The sequence below is a fragment of the Triturus cristatus genome, chromosome 3_1, assembly GCF_964204655.1.
Source record: "Triturus cristatus chromosome 3_1, aTriCri1.1, whole genome shotgun sequence".
In the NCBI taxonomy this organism is placed as follows: Eukaryota; Metazoa; Chordata; class Amphibia; order Caudata; family Salamandridae; genus Triturus; species Triturus cristatus.
In genome coordinates, this window is record NC_140583.1 from 430,640,573 (window position 1) to 430,667,014 (window position 26,442).

Here is a 26,442-nt window from a genome sequence, read left to right on the forward strand (position 1 = left end):
ATATACCCTCTGTCCTCATTCATCGAATGAAACTTCTTAACTGCTCCCTCTCCGACCTATGATTGGCCTCTTCCAGCAGGAGAGGAATGTGGTCTTGATGCAAGAGAGCAAGAAGTCTTGTGATTTTGCACCATTCGTTAATTTAACGTGTTCACTGTCAACCAGAGAGGTAATGTCAGCGAGAGTGAATACAGGCATGTCCTTTGACTGTGACTGGGGTGGAGGTTGTCATTTTCAGAAAGTGGAGGGCTGCTGGCTATGTCAATGAGACACTTGCCCACAGCACTTGGCTGCCATATGCCATTTACCCTGTCGCACATGTAGGTCTGACGTTCCACCCGCAAAAGTGTAACCTTGCTGGAGTACTGCGCCAAGGCCTTTGCAGCATCTGTTTAAATGTTATTGGACTTTAGTGTATCATCTACGCCGGTCTCAGACAGGTAAACTTTGGCAAACTGCATGTAATGATGCGACTGGGGAGAAAGCAAAAAGTTAAAGGGTGACATGGGACTAGTCAGACTGTAAGCAACGCTGCAAAAGCTGCAGCAATTGCTCGCTTTGCATGCTGCTTGTGGCATATGTAAAAGCTCCAAGAGCGCTTCAAAGACTGCCCCCTGCTTGTGGCTGGACCTATATATGAGAGCTATGGAAGCAGCAGCACTGCAGCGAAAGAAGATTATATTTTCTTTCTCTTAGCAACTAGTATTGCGTTTTGTATTTAACTGAATGTCTGCATTATATGTAGGGTTAATGGACTGCTTTCTTGTTGTGTATACATTAAGCAAGTCAGGGAACAGTACCCAACGTTTTATAGGTTGGGTCCCGGTTTTGGGCGCAATGGATCTCACAACAGCCGTTTCCAAATGTTATTTCCTTATCATGGAAAGATACACAGCAGTATTGAAAAACTGATTTTTGATTACAGTGCTGCTAGTGTTGCACCAAACACTACACAACACGGAATACTCTAACCTTAACCAGTAACCTACCAAAACGTCTCTTCTTTATCCTCATCACTACCTTCATATGAATGAGTATCAGCAGTATCTTTTAAAGGGACTGAAATTGTGTAGAAATATATAGCTACTTTCACTTTCTTCAAGATTTGTCTTTTTTTCAGCAATGGAAGTTGTAGATATTGTAAGGCAACACTTGGGTTTGGCAGACGATAAGTGACTTTCAGCAATAAAACGATGTCCTTTTCAGTTGTATGTCAATTTCCTTTTGTTGATATCAACATGAACAACCAGTAACTTTATAGAGGCAGAACCACAGTTAGAGTCTGGACCTAAACTGGGGTTGGCAGTGAGAACCTCAGTCTTTGGATCAGCCAATAGAAAAGACCCAGGATTGGTGAAAGGGTTCTCAATCACGTTTTGATTATTTTTTTTAGAAATATGGCCAAAGCGTGAGCCTCCATATGATAACAGTATATTTTGGAGGCACCAAGAAGAAGTTCGTTGGTACAGGTCTTTTGACTATGTAAGTTTATCCATAAATAGATAACACAAATTTAGAAATATAAGAATGCATACTGAACGTCAGGAAATTTAAAGTTAAGGATTTATTACCATTACCACACCTGTTATAGTCTACCTCTAACCTACACAGACCACCAGTGATTGCTAAAAGAAAGCCCAGTCTATTTCAAGGAGTCTGTACTTGATTTTCCAACTGATGTTTCCAAAGGGTATATCAAACAACCCTATGTGCAGAGTAAGCAGGTGCTGACTTGGTGCATGTTGTTCAAATGATGGAAACAGGCTTAACTGCAGCGGTGAGCATGTATGCCATTTTGATGTTTAATATCGACATTTACCAATTAATTGTCTCTCCCACAATAGAGAATATTGTGGGGTTCAGGTGTTGCAGACTGCTGAGAGGAAATAAGGATTTTTAGAGCGTAGGAATTCAAAAATGTGTACATATGGATCAGAAACCAGGTGTGTATGCATTACAAAAACTAAGAATAGAAATAGGACTCTGTGTATCACACAGTTTGTGTCATGAGATTATGATATTGGCTAATGAGTGGTGTGTTATATAATTATGATCAATATTAATATTTACTCGGTACTGGACTACTTGGCTGTATGTATTTTTGTAAGTGGTTCCAAAAAGGTGCAGATGGTGTACAGTTTCTAAGTCAAAAAAACACAATGTACAAAACAAATGTAGTGGAAAAGATCATTTCCGCCTTCCAGCTAACCGCACTCTCAATCTCAAAAATTCTCTTAAGGGCTAGAGATGGCAGCATTAAAATATATATATGTTGAACAAAATCACTTCTACAATTTCGATTTGTCTCAAGATAAAATATGCTGGCAAAACTCACTGAGATTCTGGCGGCATTACATTCCGAGATACAAAAGATCATAAGCACACTGATCAAATTGAACCATCGATTTAACAAGGATGTAAAAATAAGCAACTAAAAGCATAACGCATTTACAAAATAGCCATAATCTGCTGTGTGGATATAGTGGCATGTTAAGCTTCTCTGCAGACAGTGCACATAAGCATTTCTGGAAATATCCATTGTTTACAATTGTTAGTAAGAGAATTCTGAAATTCGTTGGTGGCAATTTGGTTTCGCCCGCTTGCTAAAATGGTTGTTCTGTTGCAGTATTCCAGTTTGACTAAATGCGATACTCAAACAGGTTCACCATTCAGCATGAATTATGTAAGTAGTCCTTAAGTCAGTGACATGTTATTACTTTATTTAACTTCCTAGTGTTGTTTAATATTGTAGTACAATATTCAAGTGTAAGCAGCAAATCAAAACTTTCAAACCCGTCGCAGTCTTTCTCTGCATGCTCTCCAAATTCAGCTCATAGCACCCTTACAAAACGTTGCAAAGGTGTCACAGCTGCAACATCTGTTCAGCGCCAGAGGCTACTTCACTGCTCAACATAGCCATTCGAAGTTTGCCAGACAGCTGTTTGTAGTACAATTTGTTTTGTTGTTCTAGTTTTAGCAACTGTACATTACGTTCAATCTGCAAGTAGATGGACAGAAGGCAATGAACTGAAACTTCTTACAACAGTATTCATCCTTTGCTAAATGTGGCTCTGTATAGATAACTTGTTTTCAGAAATTCCACTGACATTTTATTTGGGTCTTACATAGCTACAGGGATAGTTTTATATTCTAGATCTGTATCATAGCTTATGTACATCTCTCTTTCTACATAGACATATTTATAGAGCTGTACAAAATATCATATATTGGATTGTATTCATCACCTTCGTATCTTTTGCATGTGCATAAAATCAGGATATTATCATTGCATTGAGTAACTGTTGCCAATTTCACGGAGGATTAAAATATATCCAATATATTTGACTCCTCAAATGTTCTAGGATGAGTTATGCTGAACCAATAAGATCATTTTTCACTGATAATTTGTTATCTGTAGCACCAACCAAGTAGTGATTCTATTTCCAAAGAAGTGGCTGCAATTATTTAACTGTTCGTAAAAGGTGGTTCTGGACAAATGTATGGTCGATTAAAGAGCAATACTGAAAAGGCTGCATAAAAATCAAGTTTGCCTGACTAACAGATACCAGTTCTGAACAGGGCATTTTTATGCTGTAACTCTTATATTTATAATTATATACAAAAACAATAAAAATATATGCCACATTTAAAATTATTTTCTCAAAATATTTTATCATAACTAAAAAAAATATTAACAATACTAAGACGCCTATCACCTGACTTTGCTACCCTGCTCCAGCCCTCAAAAATATAAAGAAAACACATCAAGCAAACTGTACAATTTCTGAGCTGCACTGTTTATTTTGCTGCTTGAAACCTAAGTGACAGTATGCCACTGTAATTACTGGGTTTCTTCTAAACCTTTACTACACTGCAGGTGCAGAAATATACGGACACATTTTTCTGTTTGTGAGAACTGACATTTTGAAATGCAACAAACATTTCAATTCATACATGAGAAAAAAGGAAGTGTTCAAAAGGGTATGCATTTCAAGTTATTGCAGGTTATTTCTGTGAGAGAATTTCTGCAGGTAAAACATGTTTAAACTGAACCAAGAGTAGCGTGTCAGTGTATTTAAAATCATGACAAGTTCTTCTCTGGTCTAATTGTCCTTGCAAATTAGTACGATGTTGCATGTTTAGGGCAAGACGTCAAGACAGCATAAATCCCGTGGCGTTTTGGTTTTCTTCTGGAGGTTAAAGCTGTTTTTCTTGGGATAAATGCAGCAGCAAAACACAAACCAGCTGATCGAAAAAGCACTTCTGCCATAACTCCAATCATTTTTTCAGGGCACACCAACCACAGTAGTTCTGCCATTCCCCGCACGGTTGTCTTAAGTACTTTTTGTAAAAGGCTGTATTCCATTACGCCAGCTTGCTGACCACAGCCTGGTTGAGAGAATTTAGCTGGTTTGTCCATTTATCTAACGCAGTGTACCGTGCCCCACCTCTCTTCTGATGATCCAGTTCAAGGAGTTGGTTAACTTGATCAATGCGGCCATGGATAGCGCTATGTTGGAGGAAAGAAAGGAAATTAATCATGTACACTAAATACACAGCTGATATTAACTTGAAACTCGCTTGCTGCATGTTTTTTTCTTTAGCAATTATAGCATCTAAAGATACATCTCCACACATTAGTAAAATAAAAAAGGTTCATAATAATATATATTATTTTTATAAAATGCGTACAAGACTAGTGTGTATCAAATACCCTTGAGGAGGTTAAAGTAGATACAGATATAAATAAAAAAAAATAGAGCGATTCAGCAAGTCATTCCCCGTCAATGAGGCTACTACATCAGAGTCTATTTACAGAGTACTCAGTAAAGGAAGAATTTGTAAAGCACGTACTAGACCCAGGGCTTCACTGCACTGTGCAATACACTTAAGAAGGTTGCAGTAAATAAAGCTAAATAACAGCAATGCAGCAAGTCACTCCCCATCCTTATGGGTGACTAAATCAGTCTACTACAAGGTACAACAGTAGAGGGAGATTACTTCTGCAGGTTTTTCCATTGGTAGGGATTTTACACTCTTTTTGAAGGTAACGAGATTGGTTAGTGTCACAAAGTGCCTCTTTTTTCATAGTTAGCCCCTACGTTTTTCCTGGTGTTCATGTTGTTTCAATTGTAGTGCACAAGGTTCCTGCCAACCAGATCTCCTGTGCCAGGGATTCTTCGCCAAAAGATATCCACAATTGGTACTTATGCCCCCTGCAAGTCCCTAATAAATGGTACCATCGGTACCTAGGATCTGGAAGCTGATGAGTGTCCCCTGGGACCCCCCTCACTGGGACCATGCAACTGCCCTTGCAGCTTGCATGCCCCTGTGAGGTAGAAAAAGACTAAGTCGACATGGCACCCTGCCTGGGTGCCATGCTAGCCAGCATTGCCTGAAGGTATAGGTAAGTCACCCCTTTCGCAGGCCTCATAGCACTATAGCAGAGTGCACCATACCACAGGTGAGGGAAGATCTGCATGAGCAGATATGCACCTACAATATTAGGGTCCATTCATCAATACTTTAAGTGTCAGTGAAGCCATAGATGCCACGTTAGTACATGGACTGGAAACTGACCATTCAAGTTCCACAGCACCAGGATGGCTTCACTGAATACAGGAGTGTTTGGTACCAAACTACTCCTCTCAATAAGTCCACACTGATGCCAGTGTAAGATTTATTGCACCTCAGAGGTGCCCACTGAAAGCCTATCAACCCTGGTATCAGACGGCTGTAGACAGTCTGCCACCACCAGAAAGGTTTCTGGACCCCTGGGTGGACCAGAAACAATGCACATTCTGGGCAGAGGTGTCACACCACCTCCCCCAGGATGAGCCAGTGCTCGAAGGGCAAGCTTCAAAGCCTACTGCCTCTGCTGCTAGCAGCAGATGGCAGCCCCCAGTTTACACCCCCACTGTGGGTGGGAAAACTTATGCGAAAAGGAGGTGTGCCCACCCCAGCCTGGGGTGAGGCAAGGTGAAGCACATCTTTCAGTCCCCGCCTTCTTGAAGATGGGGATACCCCTCCAATCAGGGCTAGGTCTATGCCCCCTCCCATAGGAGGGTGGCATAATAGAGGATTAAGTCACCCCAGGTAAGTTGTCAATTGGCCTTACCTGCAACTCCCCTAAAACGCCCCTAAATTTAGTATTTAGGTGGCACCCCCAGACCTAGAAACTAGATCTGCGACAACCTAGGAAGAAAAAAGACATCCCTGGGGAGAAGACTTAAGACGACGACGACTGCCTTGGCACCAGCCCTACCGGCCTGTCTCCAGCTTCGACGAACCTGCGACCTGTCTTTGAGCTAGCGACCTCCGAAACCCTTGGGAGGACTGTAGCCTTTGAAAAAGACTCCAATCTCTCATGGACAATGGACCTGTCCAGTAGAAATCCATCAAGGGCTCCGAACCCTGCTGGAACCACAATCCCTGCCCACTCTGCAACAAATGCCCACAGCCCGAGTCGGAGTGGCCCCCTGTCCAGTGAAGTCACCCCAGCGATCCTGACCTTGAGTCCAGCGTTGGATTACCGCTACTGACCTCCACGACGATGCCTGTATACTGAATCCACAGGCTCCTCTGACCACAACCGTCTCCGGTAAGAAGACTCAGATGTCAAAAGGCACCCCAGCATCTAAAGCCCCTGGGCCTTAGTAAGCTGATCCTACTGTGCCCCTGCTACCCCCTACATCTCTATTTACCTCTGCTGTTTTGGTTCTTCCTCATGCAACCTCCGGTGCAATGCCTGCAGCCTATTTGTTGAAAGAAGAAACTCCAATGAAAAGCATTGGGCACCTGATGCAGATTTGGCACACTGTAGCAGGCCGCCCGTGGCCACTGGTAGTGTATGCTTGGCGCTGCTTTGTGACCCCTCTGTGCTTGATCTAACCCCCAAAGCTTGGCCCCTGCAACCAATCCACCTACCTGCAAGCGGTGTGGCTCCAGGCACCGCCAGTCTCCATTGAAAAGCATTAGGCCGAACTTGCCACTGGTGGTGCAGTTGTGGTACTCACCTGACCCTTGCTCCTTGCTGACTGGATTATTAAGTGTGGTACTTACTTGTTAAACCACATTATTGGTTTTCCCTATAGGATAAGACTGAACTGCTACAAAAATATTCTAAGTGTCGACTTTTGAAAGGGAAAAGTATTTTTATTTAAAAACATACTTACCTTATTGCGAAGATCTTGGTCTTGAAATGTAATACAATGTATATTTTTCCAAAATTGGTGTGGATCTCCTTTTGTGAGTCGTGTGTCCATTATTGGTCAATGTTGTGCAATAAATGTCTTACACTTCTCTGTGTTAGGCCTAAAGCTGCTCACTCACCCACACTACCACTAATAGAGCACTTTGGGTTTTACATTAAACCCTGTGCACTTTCGGGAAATTTCTGGACTAGTGGTATACCATATTGTAGGAAAGTAGGATCTCCTTCATGGTTTCCCCCACTTTATGCTTGGTGTCTGTATGTCTTTGACTAGTCTGACTGGGTTCCTGCTAATTAGGACCCCAATCACTGTGCTTTCTCCCTAAATTAACCATGCTAAGTACTTGTGCATATTCATAACTGGTTACTGGTGAGCCCTTGTACGTCCCTAGTATATGGTACTAAGTTACCCAGGGCATAGGTAGACCAGGGGTCTTCCATGGAATGCAGCATGTATTGTGCCACCCATGGGAGTCCACCTAAACTGTGACTACAGGCCTGCCATTACAGCCTGTGTGAGTTGGTGCTTGCACCTCTCATGACAGATATAAGTTTCCTTATATCCGAGGTCACTTTCTTCAAAACCTATAAGTTGCCCATATGGCAGGCTCTTCAGTCCTGAAGGCAGGGTGCTTGGTTGGAAGTGCGAGGGTGCCCCTACTAACCCCAGAGTCGATTCTTAAGGCTTTTCAAGTGCGGTCAGCCATTTTAATACATATAGCGAGCATCAGTCATTATGAGATGTCTAACTATATATTGGTTGCACCGAACCTGGTCATTTTTGGTATCAAACATGTTGGAATCATACCCAAACACTGATTCCAGTGTTGTGATGTATGATTCCATGCACTGGGGGGCTCCCTTGGGGTACCCCCCTGTACTCCGGTAACAGCCCTTAGCTCCCGCTCTGGTGCAAAACAGGAGAAGGGACATGGGAGAATCCTCCCTTCTGTTCAGCCCCTCCTCTTGGAGAGACCCACGAGTCGTTCAAACCCTTTCCCTAGGGCACTTAAGGCCTTACCTGTCGGTGGTCCCTTAGATTAGTCATGGGACAAGACTCAAGCCTATAACCATGTCACTCTTCGACCGTCTGGACACTTGGACTTCGCTTGGAACCGCGACTGCATCAAGGAAGACTCCTACTTATCCTGGTCTTGCGGTTCTGCAAGTCTTCTTTGTCTGTGCTTCGTCCAGGATCTTTACCAGACCTGTGGGCATCAAGGACACCTGAAGTAATCTCCCTTGGAGTGAAGGAGTCACTCCCCTGCATCTGCAGGCACCGCAACGAAGCTGACCGGTCTGCAGCTCCTGACGTACCACCGACTTCAAAGGCTCAGCAACACAGGCGATGGTTCTGCAACTCCCTCAAGGCCTGACCTGTCCTCTCTGCAATTGTGAGGGCCTTATCCCTCATCGGGACCGCTGGGACCGAACACCTGTGCACTGCGTCGACTTGCCGTTGCCAAGGCTGGTTGGATCTGCATTCCAGAGATCTTCGGGCTACAAGAAGCACCAGCTTCCAGCATGTCTTACTGCGTAGTACAGTGTCCTCACCGCATCCTCTGCACCGTGGGCATTACTTCTTGGTGGGCTGCTGGAGGTTCTCTAACGACTCCCGTGCCTACAGCCTGTGGGTCCTCCTGAGGGTCTTCTCCTGCTTCGTAGGTCTCACCTGCTTGCTCAGGGCCTGCGCTGTCTCTCCTGCTTGTGGCGAGTCCCTTGGAACTAGCTGGTCCCAATGTTGCTCCTTCTTCGTTCTCCACGCCAGTTGGGGCTACCAAGGTTTGTTTGTGCTCCAGCCAGACACCAAACCCCCTGGTCACCAAAATCTTATGTGGAACAGCTCGTGCACGCCTGCTGGTCTTCCTCAGCTTTGCCTGGTCCACACAGCTGCAGCGACAAGGTCACCATCATCTGAACTGTCTGACATCGGTTGGAATTGCTCTTCTGTGCCTCTTGGTCACTCCTGAGTGGCATAGACTCTGTCCCCTCTGCTTGCAGGTTCTTCCCTTCCAGAATCCACCCTTGGATTCTGCTGGACTTCTTCACCTTCTTCCCCAGAGGCACTTTTCTCCAAGTCTGCCATTGTCGTCTACAGGTTTCCAACGTCTCTTCACCCCTAAGCACTTGGCTTCCCTAGTGTAGGTAACCTGGTCTCCTGGGCATCCACGGATGGGGGGGGGGGGCTCTCCAACCTTCCGTCCTCCAAGGGAATTCTTCGGGGTCCTCTAGAAAGGGTCCTCATTCTGGAAAACTGCAACCACAACTTCTCCATTGAGCACGCAGCTTTGTTCCCACTCTGCACACAGCTTCCGTGTGGTTCCTTGGTACTTACCTTGGGTGTTTGCTTGCGTCCCTGGCTCCTCTGGGTGTTCTGGTCTAAACCACGTCCTCTCCTGCAGTTCGCATTCCACTTTATTAATATATGGTTTGGTCTCCCCTGCAGACCACTGAATTTTGTGCTACTTACCTTACTGCAATTGCAGTATTGTTGTGTATTTTATGTTAATATCTCCGGGAAGGAGATATACTAATGTGTTAGTGAGTGTTGTGTAATAAATGAAATTATTGTTATATATACACTGTGTGGTTCTTTTTTATTTGACCTACACTACATGATTAAACTGGTAAAGAAAGCTGCTTTACATTCCTTCAAGATAAGCCTGAAGGCTGCTCTCCACAGCTACCACTTTGAGAGCTTTCAATGGTCATCAAAGACCACTAAAATCACCAGGGCTGCCTAGATTAGTGAAAGGTGCATCACTTAAAGAAGTGTGCACCATATACTAAGCCAGCCTCCTACACATTTGCAGAGCCAGCTTCCTACAGTCAGTGTACATCTCCGGAGGTAATGAGTTTCATATACTGGTTGCACTTCCTTAGTAGGAAAGGAACTTGTTTTTTTTTCTTCTTGAAATAAGGAGGTTCCAGTAGAGAATCCGCAATGAGCAGGGAGCTACTACTCCCAGATAAGGGGTGTTTTTGGGGTACCACAGTGCAAAGATATGAGGGAAATGCAAGCTATCAGGAGAATACACATTGCTGTAATTGGGAACCAACTGAGTGATGAGAACTGTAGAAAAGAGATGGAAAGGCCTTGCTCCCAATACCAGTCTTTCTGCTGCATTGGGGGTAGCCTTCATTGATGTAGGTGTTTTCGGGCCCCAGTTAAAAGTACACTGCCGGTTCAAGCCTAGATCTGACTAGGCTGTATACCATATTATTCAAATTCGACAGAAGAAGAAAAGGATTTACCTTTTTGCGAAGTCTAAGGTTGATGTTCAGTGCGTGTGGCATTTATGTAAATTAGCAGGCTCAGATTCTTGTCTAAGGTGATTACTAAAGATTTGGTACAATTAATAATTTTGGGTTTTCAGTTTAGTGTATTGAGTGAATTAAGCCAGTATCAAAATCAAATGGGGGCAGGAGATAATGTGCGGGGAAGAGATGAAGAGGAATTCTAGATTTAGAGGGTTTAGCAATAGAGGGTTCAATAACTGTCACGCTTGGATGTGTTTTAAGGCTTGGACTAGGTGAAGGATTACACTGATAGGCGAAAATTAGCGAAAGCTAAGTGTTGTTGGAATAAAAACAGTAGGTGAGATTTGAGCGATTTAAGATTGTGGTCAGGGGCTCAATGTACAGGTTGAATGAAGTAAGGGATAATATGGAACCCTGCAGGACCTCTTGAGGGACAAGTGACTGACTGGAGAGGGTCAGGGTCATGTTAATTTGCTGGTATCGGTCATTTAGGTAAGAGGAGAGCCAGTTTAGGACTGTGCCATGTATCTCCATTCTCTCGTTCATAGTGTTTAATAAGATGTTATGCTTGAGTGTATCAAATGCAGCGCATAGGCCAAAGAATATTGGTAGGCAGCAAAAAGGTCAATGAATATTGGTAGACAGGAGTCACTTATATATAATATATGAAGAGCATCGTTTATATGATCTGTAGAATATCTGCTTCTGTGCTGTAACCAACTCTGAAACCTGACTGGAAGTTGTCTGGCTGGTCACTGTCATTGATTTGTAGGAAGTCGGGTTACATTGCAGCTTTCCAAAAAATTTCACTGGGAAAGTAAGTTTAGTCACTGGGCGTAAACTGTTCAATTCTTTAGTGTCATCATCTGCTTTTTTCAGGAGTGGGTAACCTCCCATTCGTCACGCAATCCGAGACTTCGCCTGTGGTCAGTGAGGAATTGATCATTTGTATCCAAAAGGTAATAATGTAGAAAAGCTGATCTCCTTGATTATGGTGGAGGGGATGGTATTTGCCACGTGTGCAGCATGTCTTGGTATTAGCAATTGTCTTGAGTTCAGCTTCATTTACTTCTCTGAATTTACTCCAGGATGCAATGTTCTTTGGGGTAGGAGGTAGGAAATGGTTGCTAGATCATTTCATCGGCATCAAGCCTTCCTTTCAGTAAACTCCTAACATCTTTCCTTGTGGAGTTCTGGTGTTAGGGCATGTTTGTTGACTGATGATGTCAAAGAGTTTGCTGGTGCAGTTTCTTGACTTTTCTAACTGGGATATTAAAGTGGAGGCTTTTGCCACAAGGATGTGGCTCTTGCACCTCATCCTTGCCCTCCGAAGTCAGGGGTTTCGGTTTTACCTTCTTTCAACAATCTAAGCTGTCTCCTCTCTTCGTAAGATCCTTATTGCACCATGAGCAACAGAGATTTTTTTCCCACACTTGAGATTCACTTCGGTGTAATGTCAAAATACTCCCTTTTTTGTATCCTGTTCAGGCGTTGGAGATGTAATACAATTTTTGCGACCAGCTCGTTGGTAGTACTGTGTCTCTGATCCAATCATCTTTCCCAATGTTTAGGTCTATAGTCTTGGCCTTTGGCTAACAGTTTTTTGAAGGTGAGATAAATATGATTACGTGGTAGTCAGTCCAGTCTGCTGGTAGACACTTCTTTCGCAATCAGGAAGTCAACTGTAAAAAGCTTTGTGTGAATTAGACTTGCAAAGATTTAAGTAAAGCAGTTGTCGCTTAGAAAGCCTCTTGTTTGACAACCGAAAGTCTACCATTAAGATGTTGCCAAGCAGGAGGGATTATTTGACATCCTTTGGTTGCTCCATCAAGAGGTGCTGGTGACCTGGCGGGTGGTAAACGATGTGGATCTTGGTCAGAATTGTTTCTGAGGAAGTGAGTTGAACTTCCAAACATTCCAAGGCGGAGTGATGATCAACATCAAAACATCTGATAAGGATGGAGTTTCTATGAATGACTGCAATCCCTCCACCGGGGAACCTCGTGTTTAAGGCATTTGACAGTGAAGTTGGGGGGAGGGAACCAGTATGTTGATACGTGGAGCAGAGGGGATATTTAGCAAGGTTTCAGTGTCAATGGTGATCTCAGTGCACTGTTTTGCCCCAGATCTGCAGGAGTGCAATATGCTTTTCAAGATAGATTTGATAGAAATTGAAATGAGAGGAACAAGAATGAGATAGTCAGGGTTTGGTCTTTTCTCGTGTGCGCATGACCTATGCTTCCCTGACCCCTCTAACACCAGGATTTGGTGGGACTCTGCGGATGGGCGAGTCATGCTGGTCCAGCAATATGTTTGTATTAGTGAGCCAATGTGTCCTGCAAGCGATAGTTGTGGGCTCTCTTAGGCTGATGAACCTTGTTGTTTCTAGGAATGGATAGTCACAGGAGGTGTGGACTTTTGTTTTCTAGGCCTGGTGTCATGGTAGAGTAGGGAAGCCTTCTCGTTCTCAGGATGGAGGTGTTTGTAGATTTACGACTGGTCAATATACCTTTCATTTTGTTGACTATTTTCTCTAATCTATCCTCAACAGTGAAGAGGAAATGTGGTAGTTTACATGGATCAGAAAGAAGGGGTGGGTATTTCAGTATTTACAGTTGTGGATCTTTCAAGGGTGATGGCACTTTGTTGAGGCAAATTTGCCTGGATTTAGGAAGCAAGACAGCAGTGGCATTTTTGGGTTAGAGGAGTGAGTGGTACCTTCAGAACTAAATGGGGGTATAGTGCTCCCAGAAAGAAGAGGAGACTTTGGGGAGAGAAAGGACACTCCTAAGTTTGGATGGTGTGGAGGATACAGTGTGGTAGAAGTGACTTCAGGGGAATAGAGGGGTCCATGTAACGTGGTTTGGGAGAGAATCAGACAGGCTGTGGGGAGTGTGTGACAGTGTGTTGGTGGGTATAATCAGGTCCGTAAGTGAGGTAGTGGGGGGTAATAGGGTACGGATAGGAGGCAGTGGGATGATAGACAATTGCTGAGGTAGCTGGACATCTAGGTGGGGTAAAAGAGAGCTGAAACATTAGAAAAGGACTTGATTTAGTTTCAAGGTTGTTTGGGCTGGAGGAATGGGAGTTACCAGGGATATGGGTGGAGAAATCCTAGATTGGACAGGAAGCATACAGAAGAAAGCATGATCTAGATAATGGGTTCCACTTGAGTTTATGAGGTTCAACGGGGTAGAGAACTGGAGATCAAAGGTTTGCGTCCAAGGCTTGGATCAAAACATTGCCACTCCTGTACATGGGAGATGGATACTTCAGCTTTGAAACAGGTGGATGGCGAGATAGACCTTGAGACCACAATGATTTTTGTCATTTGTGTCAGAAATAAATGGCTGCCAAAGCTGTTTTTCCAGTGGAAAGTGATGCGCTTGAAGTTCAGATCAGTTTTCAGGCATTCTTTTTTTCACGTATAAGTAGAGATGAGCGATTAAAGAGAAGGGAATTCCTTAAATCTGGGTTTGTGGTTCTTGGACACATTTTTGTGAGAATGAGTGGGTAGATGAATTTAAAGTAGTGAGAGCCAGCTTTCAAGAGATTTTCACAGGAGGACTTCACTGGGGCAGCATTCTCTATTGCGGGATGGCATGTCTGAGTTTTAGATGGGAGTACTAACAAGACAAAACAGGGGCCGACCAGGACTGAAGTTATAAATAGAGAGGCTTCCGGTGCCTATTATAAGGTACAGGGGATTGAGAAAGCTGAGAATGGGGAATGGTCTGTTTCTGGGGGATCTCACCAGGATAGAAAAATAAGGTTTACTTAAATAGTCCCACCAAAAACAGCCTTAGATGACAACAAAGGAGCTATTTCCTGAAAAAATGGGGTCATAGATAAAGGATAGGGGCTTCTAGGAAGGCAGCACTCAGAGTGAAGTCAAACTGGAAGGATGACAAATTCCATGTTAAAGCAATGAGTGAAGAGGGAGGGATCAAGTGTACTCTAAAAACTCCTGGATAATGGAGAGTTGTCCGTAGTGGAAGGGGAGTCTTTATTTACCCAACCTCACAATAAAGAGAGTGTCACAATACTTATATTAAGATCCTGCCTAATATTGTAGGGAATGCTACTGCAATTATTAGGGTCTTTGGTTATTCCCCTCAGGAGAGAGTCCTATAATTTCAGTGCAAACTACGATCTTTTTAAATTTTACTAACCTTACAAATCCTTCTACTGTTAGAAGGAATGCAATGGGTCCTTCTACTGTTTTTGGCCCATTGCTGTCCCTCTCAAGTGAATTACTTCACTGCAGAGCAGTCTTTTCCCATTCCTCAATCTTACTGTATTGAAAGTCTTGATCGCCCTTCTCAGCCCCTCTTCCATTCCAGTGAGAACCATAGCCAGTCCTTCAGTTCTGGTCGCCCATTGATGAAAGCCGTTCATTTCAGTATTTACAACAAATCCAGTCTAATTCCATTTCCATGCCCAGACAAGGTCATCCAATGTGATCTGTTTTTCGGTTTCTTCCCATGGTAAGAAGATGGCTGTTGTCCCTTTGTTGTTACAAGCTCTGGGCCAGATAGAGGAGGGCACCCGAAGGTTATGGCCTCTGATGTGGACCTCCACAAGAGTTCATTGAATTCCCATGTTTCACAAATTGCTTTGTGATGTGCACCGTCCCGGTCTTAGCTCAACCACAAGCATGAAAAAAGGTGTGGCTTCAGAACAACCTTAACTCAGTGCATAGCGGAGCATGTCAAAACAAGAAGGTGCCTTGTGCCTGAAAGAGGCTTCTCAGCTGTGTTGGTTTCAAGAGCACCCTGCAGGTAATGTAGGTGACAAGGTACCCAGCAGCAATTGCATTGCGGAGATGATGGGGCAACGATAGCGGGACACTGGTAATCAGGGCCGGACTGGGAACAGAAACTGGTCCTGACGAACTGCTCGCCGGCCACCCTGGAAGGGGGGCGGGAAGCTGTTTGTTAAGGCCGGTTTCAGACAATTTGGATACAGGGGGCCGATACTGCCAACCCCCGGTAACAAAAACAGCCCCCCAGGGGCCAAAACACGGCTCCCACCCTGGCGGCCCACCAGGGAAACGCCTGGTACCCGCTACGGCCAGTCCGGCCCTGCTGGTATTGCATTTTAGTGGAGGGGGTGGGCTGATGAAAGAGGCACACGGAGGGAGCAGGAACAAGAGTCTGCCCAGCCTCCCAAGTAACCATGTAGTCAACAGGAAACCACTGAAAGGGCATGTGGTATTGCTGACTCACCAGCTCAATGTATGCAGGTGTCAGCTTGTCCTCTCTGCACTGCCCCAAAACTCCAAGTTCATCGTCCCGTGGGCTCCGAGTGGATCTGTTCCTAGGTGAGTAGATATCACTATTTTAGGTCCAGTTGAAGTCAAGCAGACACTCCTTCCCCGAGGGTCCTTAATAAGCACATTTTCTAGGAAGGATGGCAGGGGCCTAGATGAGATTTACATGAAATTTGATCCCTGGTTTTAGCAACTCATCTCAGAGCTTTCTCGCCATTAGTCATCTTGGATGTTCAAGAAATGTCAAAATGCCTAAATTACCAATATCACTTACTGTGCACTGGTCACTCTTGATTTAAACCGGACTGCATTGGGTTTCTTGTCTCAAGTAGGGCTAGGATTTGAAAAAAAGACCACCTTGGGGTACATTTAGTATTCACACTAAATCAGGGGGAACCCTGTATAATAATTGTAACTGGTGGGTATTTGCTCCATATTTAGCATCTTTCTTTCGTTTCTTCCCAGGTAGATGCCACCAACCTAGCCTTCACACACAGTTGTACAGTTTGCGTGCCCATCTTAATGTACCCTGTTGTAGGAAATGTTAACAACCCAACTGTCAAAGCATTTGAAAAAACTGAAAATATAGTATTATTGTTGAATTATAACAACCTCTGAAACAGATTATACAAGGGGCACAGAATGCATGCAAGTGGTCACATCATCATTCTGGAACAGCTCACACATAATTTCATAGCTGGGGGTCTTACTACCATTACTATTTTGTACCGAATGGAAGGTTATTCTAGTTGACGCAAAACTTGATGAGTTCAAATTTAAAGAGGGCCAAGGAAGGAAAGGATTATAGGATTCCAGTTTGGCCCAGGAATACAGAGGCTCTGATCTATGGCTTGTTGGTTTTATACCAACCTAGTGCAGTGGTTAAAATTCAGTGCCATGAAACATTTTCCTTTTTTTTCTTCAATAGACTATTTCCACGAGCTGCTTTATTCTGTGCATAACTAACCTCAACTAAGTCAGTGCAAATAGCATATACATCTCGTTTAACTGCCACTGAGACAGACTGCTTCTTTTGGATTCTAGACTTAGATGAATGTAATGCACGATCATTCAAACATCCAGATTTTAAGGGCCTTTCAGAATTCTGGAAGTGAGATGATGGTCCGGAGCTGCATGGTGAGGCAGTTTCAGGTCTTTGCCCTGATGAAGGAGAATCCTCCACTTCTGCTTCAGTGGATGCAGGGAGTGTAGGTTAGGGATAGGAAGACCGGGCATAGTCTTATCAATGGTAGATGGAAGTTCAGTCAGTGGCTGAGGTAGGCATGTCCTTGGTTGTGTAGAGCCTTGTGTGCATGGATCAACATCTTGAATTGACATCTCTTCTGTACGGAGAGCCAGTGCATTTGCTTGAGGTAGGGTGTGATGTGGGTTCGTTGGGGGGGGGGGGGGGGGGGGGGAGGTTGAGGATGAGTCTGGCTGCAGAGTTCTGTCTAGTTTAAAGTCTCGGTAGAAGGTGTGCCGTGATTCCTATGTACAGCGCTGCCATAGTACAGACACCTGGTGATGAGAGCCTGTGTCATGGTGTGTCTCGTGTGCAGGGTAAGCCACTTGAAGATATTCCGTAGCATGCATAGAGTGAGGAAACAGGCGGAGGAGAAGACATTGATCTGGGATTTCATGGTGATCTTATCAATGATGATTCTGTGTTTTCCTAGGGTTTGCTGTCGTTACCAAAGATCAGTACATACATCTTGCCTATGTTTAGCTTCAGGCAGTTTTTCTTCATCCATTCGGCGACACTTGTAATGCAGCTGTGGAAGTTGGTCCTGGTGGTGGTAGCATCATCGGTGAGGGAGAGTTCGGTGTTGTCTGCGTAGGATATTATGTTGAGACTGTACGATTTAACAATGTTGGTCTGTTGGGTCACGTATACATTGAAAAGCGTTGGGCTGCGGGATGAGCCGGGGGGGGGGGGGGCTCACTACAGACTATGGCCTTGGGTTAGGCGGTGAAGGGTGGTAGGCGGATCCTCTGTGTTATTCGGGTGAGAAATGAGGTGATCCATCCGAGTGTGTTCCCTTCGATGCCAATGTGGTGGTGTCTTTCGATCAGCATGTAATGGGATACGGTGTCGAAGGTTGCTGAGAGGTCGAGGGGGTTCAGGGATGCTGATTCTCCTTGCCCTGCAATTCCGATTTAATTTTACACACTCTATTAAGAGCAGTATGATAGAGGAAAGGGAATCAGACTTGTTTCTGACTTAGCTAAAATAGCCGCTGAGAGATTGATACTGGCGATGGGAGGTGGCAGACTAGCAAAGGAAAAGGAGATGCAACCCAGATGAAATGGTGAGGCAATTTCCGGATTGGACAGGATTAGGAAAAGTGTGTTGGAGTTCGAAGGAAGAGAAGGGAGATGAAGCATTCCGGAGCAGAGAGGTATGGACAAGCCAGCGCAAGGGTTTGAGAGCCACGCGAGGTGAGTACAGCAGAATGACAACTGGTGAGCCAGCGAGAGGGAACTGGAGGCGTAAGAAGCCAGGGCGGTGTTTCCAAGGGTATCCAAGCAGACAGGAGGAGAGAGGGCAAGATGATCTGTAGGCAGAGGACTTTTTTTGCTACTGAATACAGCTGCCCGAAGGATATATAGGAGTTACATTCCCTGCTCTCACGGTCCAGTTGAGGGACTTACCTGAAAGGGGCATGATTTGATAATTTATAAGGACACGGACACAGAAAAGAATAACTGAAGACAGAGGCTAGGTGAGAGTTGATGCCCTGGTAGGAATTATCACAGCAGTGTTGGTGGTGGAAACAGTGAACCCCTTGGCTGGGTCATCACAGAGATCTTTTTACGTTCTTTGTAAGGGAAAGCAGGCTAGATCCCAATGGAATTGGTGTACAATGGGAGAAATGGGAAAGATTACACACAATGCATACAATCCAAGGAAAGGTTCTGGACAACAGACCTATTTTTTCTTAGAACATGCTGAAAGCCAGCAAATTAATTGCAAAAATACACTTTCGGAAACAACATAAATCCTTTTTACTTTTATTTCGGTCAGGGTTGGTTGTGAGTTCTGATCCTGTGAGAAGTAGTTTCCAAAGCAAGTCTTAGATTCTGGAATCCAAGAAGTGCTAGAAGGGACAAGATAGACCAATGGTATATTCGTTCTATGCGCCAAGCATGCAGAATTTCACCTCAATCAAAAATCATTAGGTAGGCCTTGGCCTTCCACTTCAGAACACATCTCAAAACTCAAATCTTCTGCAATGTAATCTCCCAAATACAGTTTGCATCAGAGGAATGCCCACCTTGCATTCACTGCTTGTACATTTTCAGATACCCCACTCCGGCCTGGATCCCTCCCCGTGTTCGACATTCAGCATCCCTATATTAATCCTTTACTGTATAGCACTTCATTGCTAGCTTTGCATTACGCAAATACCACATAGATAGATCAAAAACAAGAACAAAATACATACTTGTCTAATATGCACTGCACCAGCAAGCTCTCCACATCGGCAACATCTATGTTTAACTCCTACAAAAAAAGATGAATTTAATTAATTTTCATCACAATAAATGTGCAGAATTTACTGTTTTTAAACACAGTTTAGTCATATTCACACACTTGTTAAAAGAAGAAAGCAGACACATGATATAGAGAAACGTTCAACGACCAAGTAGAGGATACAGACCAAAGGCAAAGATCCTTGATAATGTAATGGAACTCCGAAGTGACTTGCAATATTGTTTATTCTTACGGCACAGTATTCTGTATTCTTTATAATACACGGTCACAGTCACAATACTCAAAAACAACTTAAATCATTGGTACCTTGCTCTATTCCTTTTATTAAAGATAAAAGGAATAAAAGTAGAATATGTCGTGTAAACAAGACTAAAACAAAATTATACATTTGTTGCAAAAAAGATATTACAAATCCGTTTAATGTAAGTGATTCAAAAATGTTGTAGCTCAGAATGTGAAGAAACATGCAGGGATTATATCTTTCCTCTAATGATCTGTGGGGAAGAAACATGGCAATAAACACCGTATTTATTTGGATCGCTGTTAATTTTAGATAAACAGATCAGAAGAACGAAAAACTGCAGCTGTGACCTGCCTTACACAACGACTGCTGGCACTGGTAGCAAGTATTAGGACTTATTACCGTGCGCAGCTACGTCACTTTCTTGTTGAAGGTGATTGGAGGCATTACAACTCAAATGTAATAATGAAATTAGAGTATGGCGTTTATACAGGAATAGCAGGCTCCAGTGTGTTAAAAAGTCTTATTGGAATATTCATTAAAATACTGTCAAAACAACAGAGCTTAAAATGACGGGACAGATTTTGGGAACTCACTTTAAATTGGTATATTTTGTTGACTTCCATCATATCCTCCAGAGTCAGGTTAAACACTATTTTAGATCACTCTGTGCTGCTAAAAGTGAAGAATTGTGCCCTTTTAGTTATACGATCTACAACATCTGTTAAGCGCTCTCTTGTTACTAATTAATACATTTATATCCACTTTTGTTTCAAATTTGCACTTCAGAATGAGAATTCATACTTTGAGTCTGGAAGTGGTGTGGGGGGATGTTCCACTCTCCATCAGGAACAAGCACAAAAGAAAAGAAAGCATGACCCCCATTCCTGCCAATGAAAAAAACTCAGTCCATGTTTTGGACAACTTTTTCTCCCAGAAAAACAATGGAGAAACACTCCCAGATGATATGCCCTTTTTAAACACTCTCTCCCCTCCACCCCGTTAGGACGACAGTGATGGAGGCCTTGTCTGCTCTTTTCAATACACAAACTGAAAAACAGCTGAGATTACATTTGCAGTTTAAAGAAAGTTTGGGAATTAAAAAGTAAATACTTCCAAAAACATGCTTAAAATGTCAGTGAATCTTGTCCTTAGTTCCTGCTTATTAAGGCTGGACAAGGGTAGTTTCCAACACACATACACAGAGTCTACGGTGCTTAGCGTCTCTCAGGCTGTACTTGTTACCAAGAGACTATATTCAGGATCGGAGATGAGAACCAGACTCAAAATAATACTAAGAACCAGGGAAGTAATAATTGAGGGCAACTAATTTAGAAACAGAGGAGAACATAATGCGGAAGAACTGAAAATAATAATTAGAGCCAACCTCTTTAAGATATATGTCATATCACACAAACCTAAAGGGCAAGGCAAAGATCCCTTGTAGCATAAGCCAAAATTCTAAGAAAAAACAGTTAACAAATGTAACCATTTTCTTTGTAACTAACACCATCAATATGCCACAGTCTCTAACTTGACCAAATTAGAGGAAATCGTTTTTGTTGTGCTAAACTGTTTGCAAAGACTGAGCTTCATGTTTGAGAGATTGCTTTTTGCTTCATTCAAATTAGAATGGTAGAGCTCTTGAAGCTCCAACATCAATAACAGAACTAGCACATGGAATTGACCATATTTCGCTTAGAATTTTTGCATTATGATCGAGAAAGCATGCATACAGGAACAAGCATTGGAAAAGCCAATAGGTCTTGCCTATGCGAGAGCTATTGGCTTTGCCAATGTTTATTAGCAAAGTTGTACAGCAGTGTAGATTCTGTTCAGCATGGCTAACAGTTAATGGCATGGCGAAAGGAGAATTGAGTAGAATAGTGTGGCTGAACGTGGTGTACACTGGAGTGGCAGACTAGTGGCACACATAGTGCAGTGGTGTAAAGTGGCACTGTGTGAAGTGACTTGAGTAGATTGCTGTGCAGTGGAGTAGAATGACGTAGAGTAGAGTGGCATAGAGTTTGGTAGAGTGTCAGGGTGGAGTGGCTTTAAGTGGCATAGGGTGGAGAGGCTTAAAGTAGAATGAAGTAGCACCTGTGAATGTGGAGTGTCGTGGAATGGAGTGGCGTAGAGTACAGTGGGATTGTATAGAGAAGGTTGGCATAGAGCGCAAGAGTGTGTCATATGTTCTGTACATGGCCCATTGTAGTTTTCCCTATGTTAGCCTAACTGTGCACGACACAGACCACATTTGCTTTGCACACGTTGCCACATAAACACGTTTGCTTTTGTGCCACATTGAATTTTCACACAGAACCTGCAGTTAGTTTCTCGTTCTGTTCTCTTTCCTGAGATTAATTCTGAACACAGCCGACACTGTCAAACTACAATGTCCCTTGTTATTTTGTTCTGGTCAGGCACTAGCACCTAGACACAACACAATAATGCAGCTGTTTATGACCGTGTACGCCATGTCATATAGGTATGCACAGAAATGTAACAAACAGAGGGAGAGAGATTTTCTGAAAGAAGATCCCAGCTATATCTGAGATGTAGAGCATCCATCTGTGTATGCTAAGGTACGGGGCCCGCTACTAATACCAGAGAGCTTTGTTATATAATCATTCCACTTCTGTAGAAGGGGAGGGTGGTTAGGCTAATCCGCCTTATTATATGTCAGGGCTTTTCATAGTATATGGTTTATAGGCAATGCGGACTATATTTTTGTTAGATGTTTGTTTTCTAATTGTGGCACAAATACTGCATTCTAGAAGACAAAAGTCTTTAATAAACATTTTAAACTTCCTTTGTTTCACGGTCATTGCGGACGAGTGTCAGAGCAAAAGGGGGTGTCCTGTTACTGAGATCCCTGAGAGGGACGAGAGGGTGGGGAGTTTTATGTTATGGGGTGTCCCATAGAAGTGAACTGGACATCCAACACAGTGACAAACCTCTGCACCCGGATGCCCCAGAGCTTCCTGAGGTGACCTGTTGGTGTGGCCTTGGGCCTTGCCCCGTACTCACCTAAAGCCCAGAAGAACAGTCCCGTAGGTGATGTTAAAAACCCAAGTGACAAACGCATACTTATTTCAGTACATTGTAAAGCCTTTCTTGGAGGTACATGTGACAGCAGTGTTTGTCTCTGCAAGCCCAGATGTGCATTTGCTTATTGTTTTAGGAATCCAATTCAAGGTCAGAAATGTTTTCAGATATGTAAAATATGTCTGGCCTGATAAAATCAGTGGATTCCGAAACCAAAGAACTCCCAGGAAGCTGTTCAACAGTAAAGTCAAATCTAATAGTCGGTCTCAGTAAGTGGGCTGTGAATATGGCTGTCAAGGTTTTGAAAATCTTCAGTTTTTGCAGAGTGCTATGAACCAGGGGGGTTGCCAGAAAGTTGTAGAGGAAATTGCTTACTAATCTATTTGGACAACATCCCCTATGAAATTCTCTTCTGCTTCCAAACCAGATATAACCCAAGAACACTGATGACTACCTTGTCGCTATCAGAGCAATTTCAGGAGCCCCCGCCCCCCAGCTCCATTTTTAGAGAATCGGCAGATTCCTCTATCAGTTCGTTCAGGGTGTCTTCTTGGATATTACTTTTACCCCCAGAAGAAATGCCACAGAACATATATTTTTATGAATCACCAAGTCACATAGCCAATCAATCCACTGGCGCAGGAAGGCAGACTTTGTTCCATCCGCCTAGTTCAAGTAGAACACAGCTGGTGTATTGTTTTTGTGGATTCCTTTAACTTTACTCTGCTTAAAATCTAGAAAGAGAAAGACTGCTGTTAGCTCTGGTAATTTATGCAACACTTCATTTTCTACGCCACCCACAGTTGTGGCTGTTCATACTATAGCAGCAAAATTCCCCAGCTACACTGAGATGTGTGACTGAATGATTGGGAGTGAAACTTTGATATGAGAAAGGATTTGCTTACTTAGGCCACAATGAGAGTATCCTCCTATTATACTTTCAACAAGAAGTTTCTTGCACAGCAGTTCTTAAATTATGTAGCCCATATTGGTAAGATAAACAATAAAGGTGCATGAGACAATACTACCAAGAAGCCTCTAACCAGCATACATATGATGGTCTCAAAGTGAGCTAATTGATTGTCTCAGTAACTCATCTCTCCGGAAGTAGACAACTTTTTCCTCACTGATGAGCAGACCGCTAAAAACTATAGCCTTTGTCAAGGGGATAGCCGAGATGTCAAACCTATGTTATGCAGAGCGTCACACACCAACTGTGTTTCTGGCTGTTTCGTCTGGACAGCATTCACTTATCAACCAAGCCTCCCTGTAATGGTGATGAACTTACTGGAGGCAAAAATGAGAGAATATTTAACAGCGCTCCTTTGTGAAAATCCTGTACTAATGGTGACTAATCCATGACAAACCCTATGTAAGGCTGATTCTCCTTGAAAAGGATATGAACATAGGTAAAAAATGATGACGTTTGGGAAGGTCCTGGAAACAACTAAGATGGAAAATTACCAATTGTTACATAAAATCTGTAAGTAGACTTGACTATCTAGGCCTGACTGTGGATAACTTGGGCACACCACATTACAAGCAAAAAAAAAAAAAAAAGGGAAGCAAATACTGGTGTGAATTCCATAAAAAAAGATTTTGTAGTATGGATGGAAGACATACCATTATACAATCATTAAATGCCTTTAATGCCAAATTAATCCAGAATCTTTTATAAACCTCTGTAATTTTCAACAATAAGCATTTTTGGCCTTGAAAATAATTTAGATGAAGGGGATATGGTCGTTATTGAATCTGCGGCCATCTACACCTCATAGTACAATATGCCTTGAACTTTTGCTTCTTTCTTTACCCGCCCTTCAGACAGGTGCTTTAGTATATTTTGTTTGTGACTGTTCTTCGACGAAACAAAATGCTATCAAATAGCTCATGGTTAAGAAAATTAACCTAGACAGAAGTTCCTTAAAGGAGCCAAATCTCTTAGAGGTCGGAAAAATATTCACGGAGAAACACTTGCCATTGCATACACATTTGAGAAATGCCCCCGATCAAAACGTAAAGAACTAATAAAGACTAATCTAAGGAATAATAGTAAACTAAACTTTTTCTTTTTACCGACTTAAACATGCGGCCTATATTATTGATTCATACTATAATTTTGAGCAAATTATTTACATTCTTTTCTTGAGCCTACCTGCTAAAGGAAGTTCCTAAGATTTTGTTTTCTTTATAGTCAAAAAAGGTAAATCAAGGGTGCTTGGAACTCTCAATGCTCCCTGCCAAATAGCTGCAAACTGTGATGATATAAAGACGGCATGATTGGGCACTTAATTTGTTTATGCCCGTCCCTAGTGGATCTAAGAAGAAAATATTTTTTTTTAAAAGACATTTGTTCAAGCCGATATCACAACTATTGCATAGGCTACTATGTATGGTTTCGAATTATAAATGTAATGTCCAATTACTGGCAAACTGATGAAGTTTTTTAGATCGTATCTATTGCTGCCCCCAAAATCGAGCCCACATGATAGTGGCCGTTTTAGAAATCTTAGTCCATTTTTATCTATTCTGTATTTATTATGTGGCTATGCTTGTGAATTTCTTTTAAGAAATATTTTTTTTCTATTCAATTCATTCTTTTTATTATCATTCATAGGCAGTTGTAAGCCAGACCCACTAATGCAAAGTTCTAGGACATGCTAGAGCAAGCTTGTGACACTTGTCATTAAGTAAACGTTGATTCAGATGTTGGTTTGAACTTTACAAGTCTAGCGTAAAAATGTAGCCTCCGCCTTTTTTTGGGGTGGGGTGGGGTGGGGTGGGAGGGGGGGGGGGGGGGGACAAGGAAGAACCAACAGTAAAATCTAAGGTCATTCTCCCAATCAGGAACCAATTTAATAGCCCATAGAAGTAGAAGGTTTTGGATCTAACATGAGCTTTGGAGATCATTTCTGAAACCCTCCTGGGATTCCCAGGGAAAAATGGAGAGGCATGTTCAAAGAAAACTAGTCTGATATTACGTTCAATACACACAGACCTTGAGTAATGGATAACCACAAAGCAGAAAAGAAGGAACGTCTACCTCTCAACTGGGGTCATGAAGATTATCTTTTTGCATCCGTAGAAGAGGCAATTTGGGAATTAATTTTCTATGTTTCTGGAAGACGCAATAGGTTTGTAGGACTGTTTCCCCAAAAAACCTTTCTGATCTTAAAGACTCTGAACAAATGCAGTGCGTTAAATTCTTATTCTGGTTTAAATTTTTATCAAGGATTTTTACAGTAGATAATAGTAAATATGTTTTCCCTTCAAAAAGTAAAGCCTTGACCTTGTCCTGAATGTCTGAATGAAGGGAGTAAGTCCTAAATCATGAAAGTATATGTGCAGAGATTGAACTGTTCATGTCTGACCAGGTTGTCAACAAGTTATTGGTTTACCCATAGCTGCTGTAATTAAAACATTTTGGATCCAGTGGTCCAGAATAAGAATTCTTTAACAACCTCATAAAGAAGAAAAGAACAAGTTAATTACCTATTATCTATTCTAAGGTGAGGAATCTAACTAACGTGTTTCTTTCAGATGAACAAGTTACTTACCTTCGGTAACGATGTATCTGTAAGAAACATTAGTTAGTTAGATTCCTCACCATAGAATATCCCCAGGCGTCAGGCTGGATCCGGAAAGATTTTTCATCAGCAATACCCCTTGCGCGTCGCTAGGCGTCGTTTGCAGCTCCGCGTCCGTCGTCGGCGTGCCAAAAAGTCTAGGGGACTGAAAAGGAGAACCTTAACCCTAGATGTCGGTTCGCAGAACGGGGAGGATGGGTGGGTCGGTGAGGAATCTAACTAACTAATGTTTCTTACAGATACATCGTTACCGAAGGTAAGTAACTTGTTCATCTGAAAGAAACACGTTAGTTAGATTCCTCACCTTAGAATAGATACCCCAGC

General features: G+C 42.8%; 1 protein-coding gene across 2 annotated transcripts in view; it reads right to left on the reverse strand.

Moving 5' to 3' along the window:
- Positions 1-2,699: 2,699 nt before the first annotated feature.
- COPS2 (COP9 signalosome subunit 2) overlaps positions 2,700-26,442 on the reverse strand; it is a 289,702-nt gene continuing 265,959 nt past the window's right edge. For both annotated transcript variants that reach the window (XM_085644223.1, XM_085644221.1), the window contains exons 12-13: positions 19,193-19,251; positions 2,700-4,510 (exon numbers count right to left, since the gene is read on the reverse strand). In XM_085644223.1, the coding sequence (XP_085500349.1) occupies positions 4,366-4,510; positions 19,193-19,251 (204 nt within the window). In that variant the 3' untranslated portion in view covers positions 2,700-4,365. The remainder of the gene's footprint in view (positions 4,511-19,192; positions 19,252-26,442) is intronic.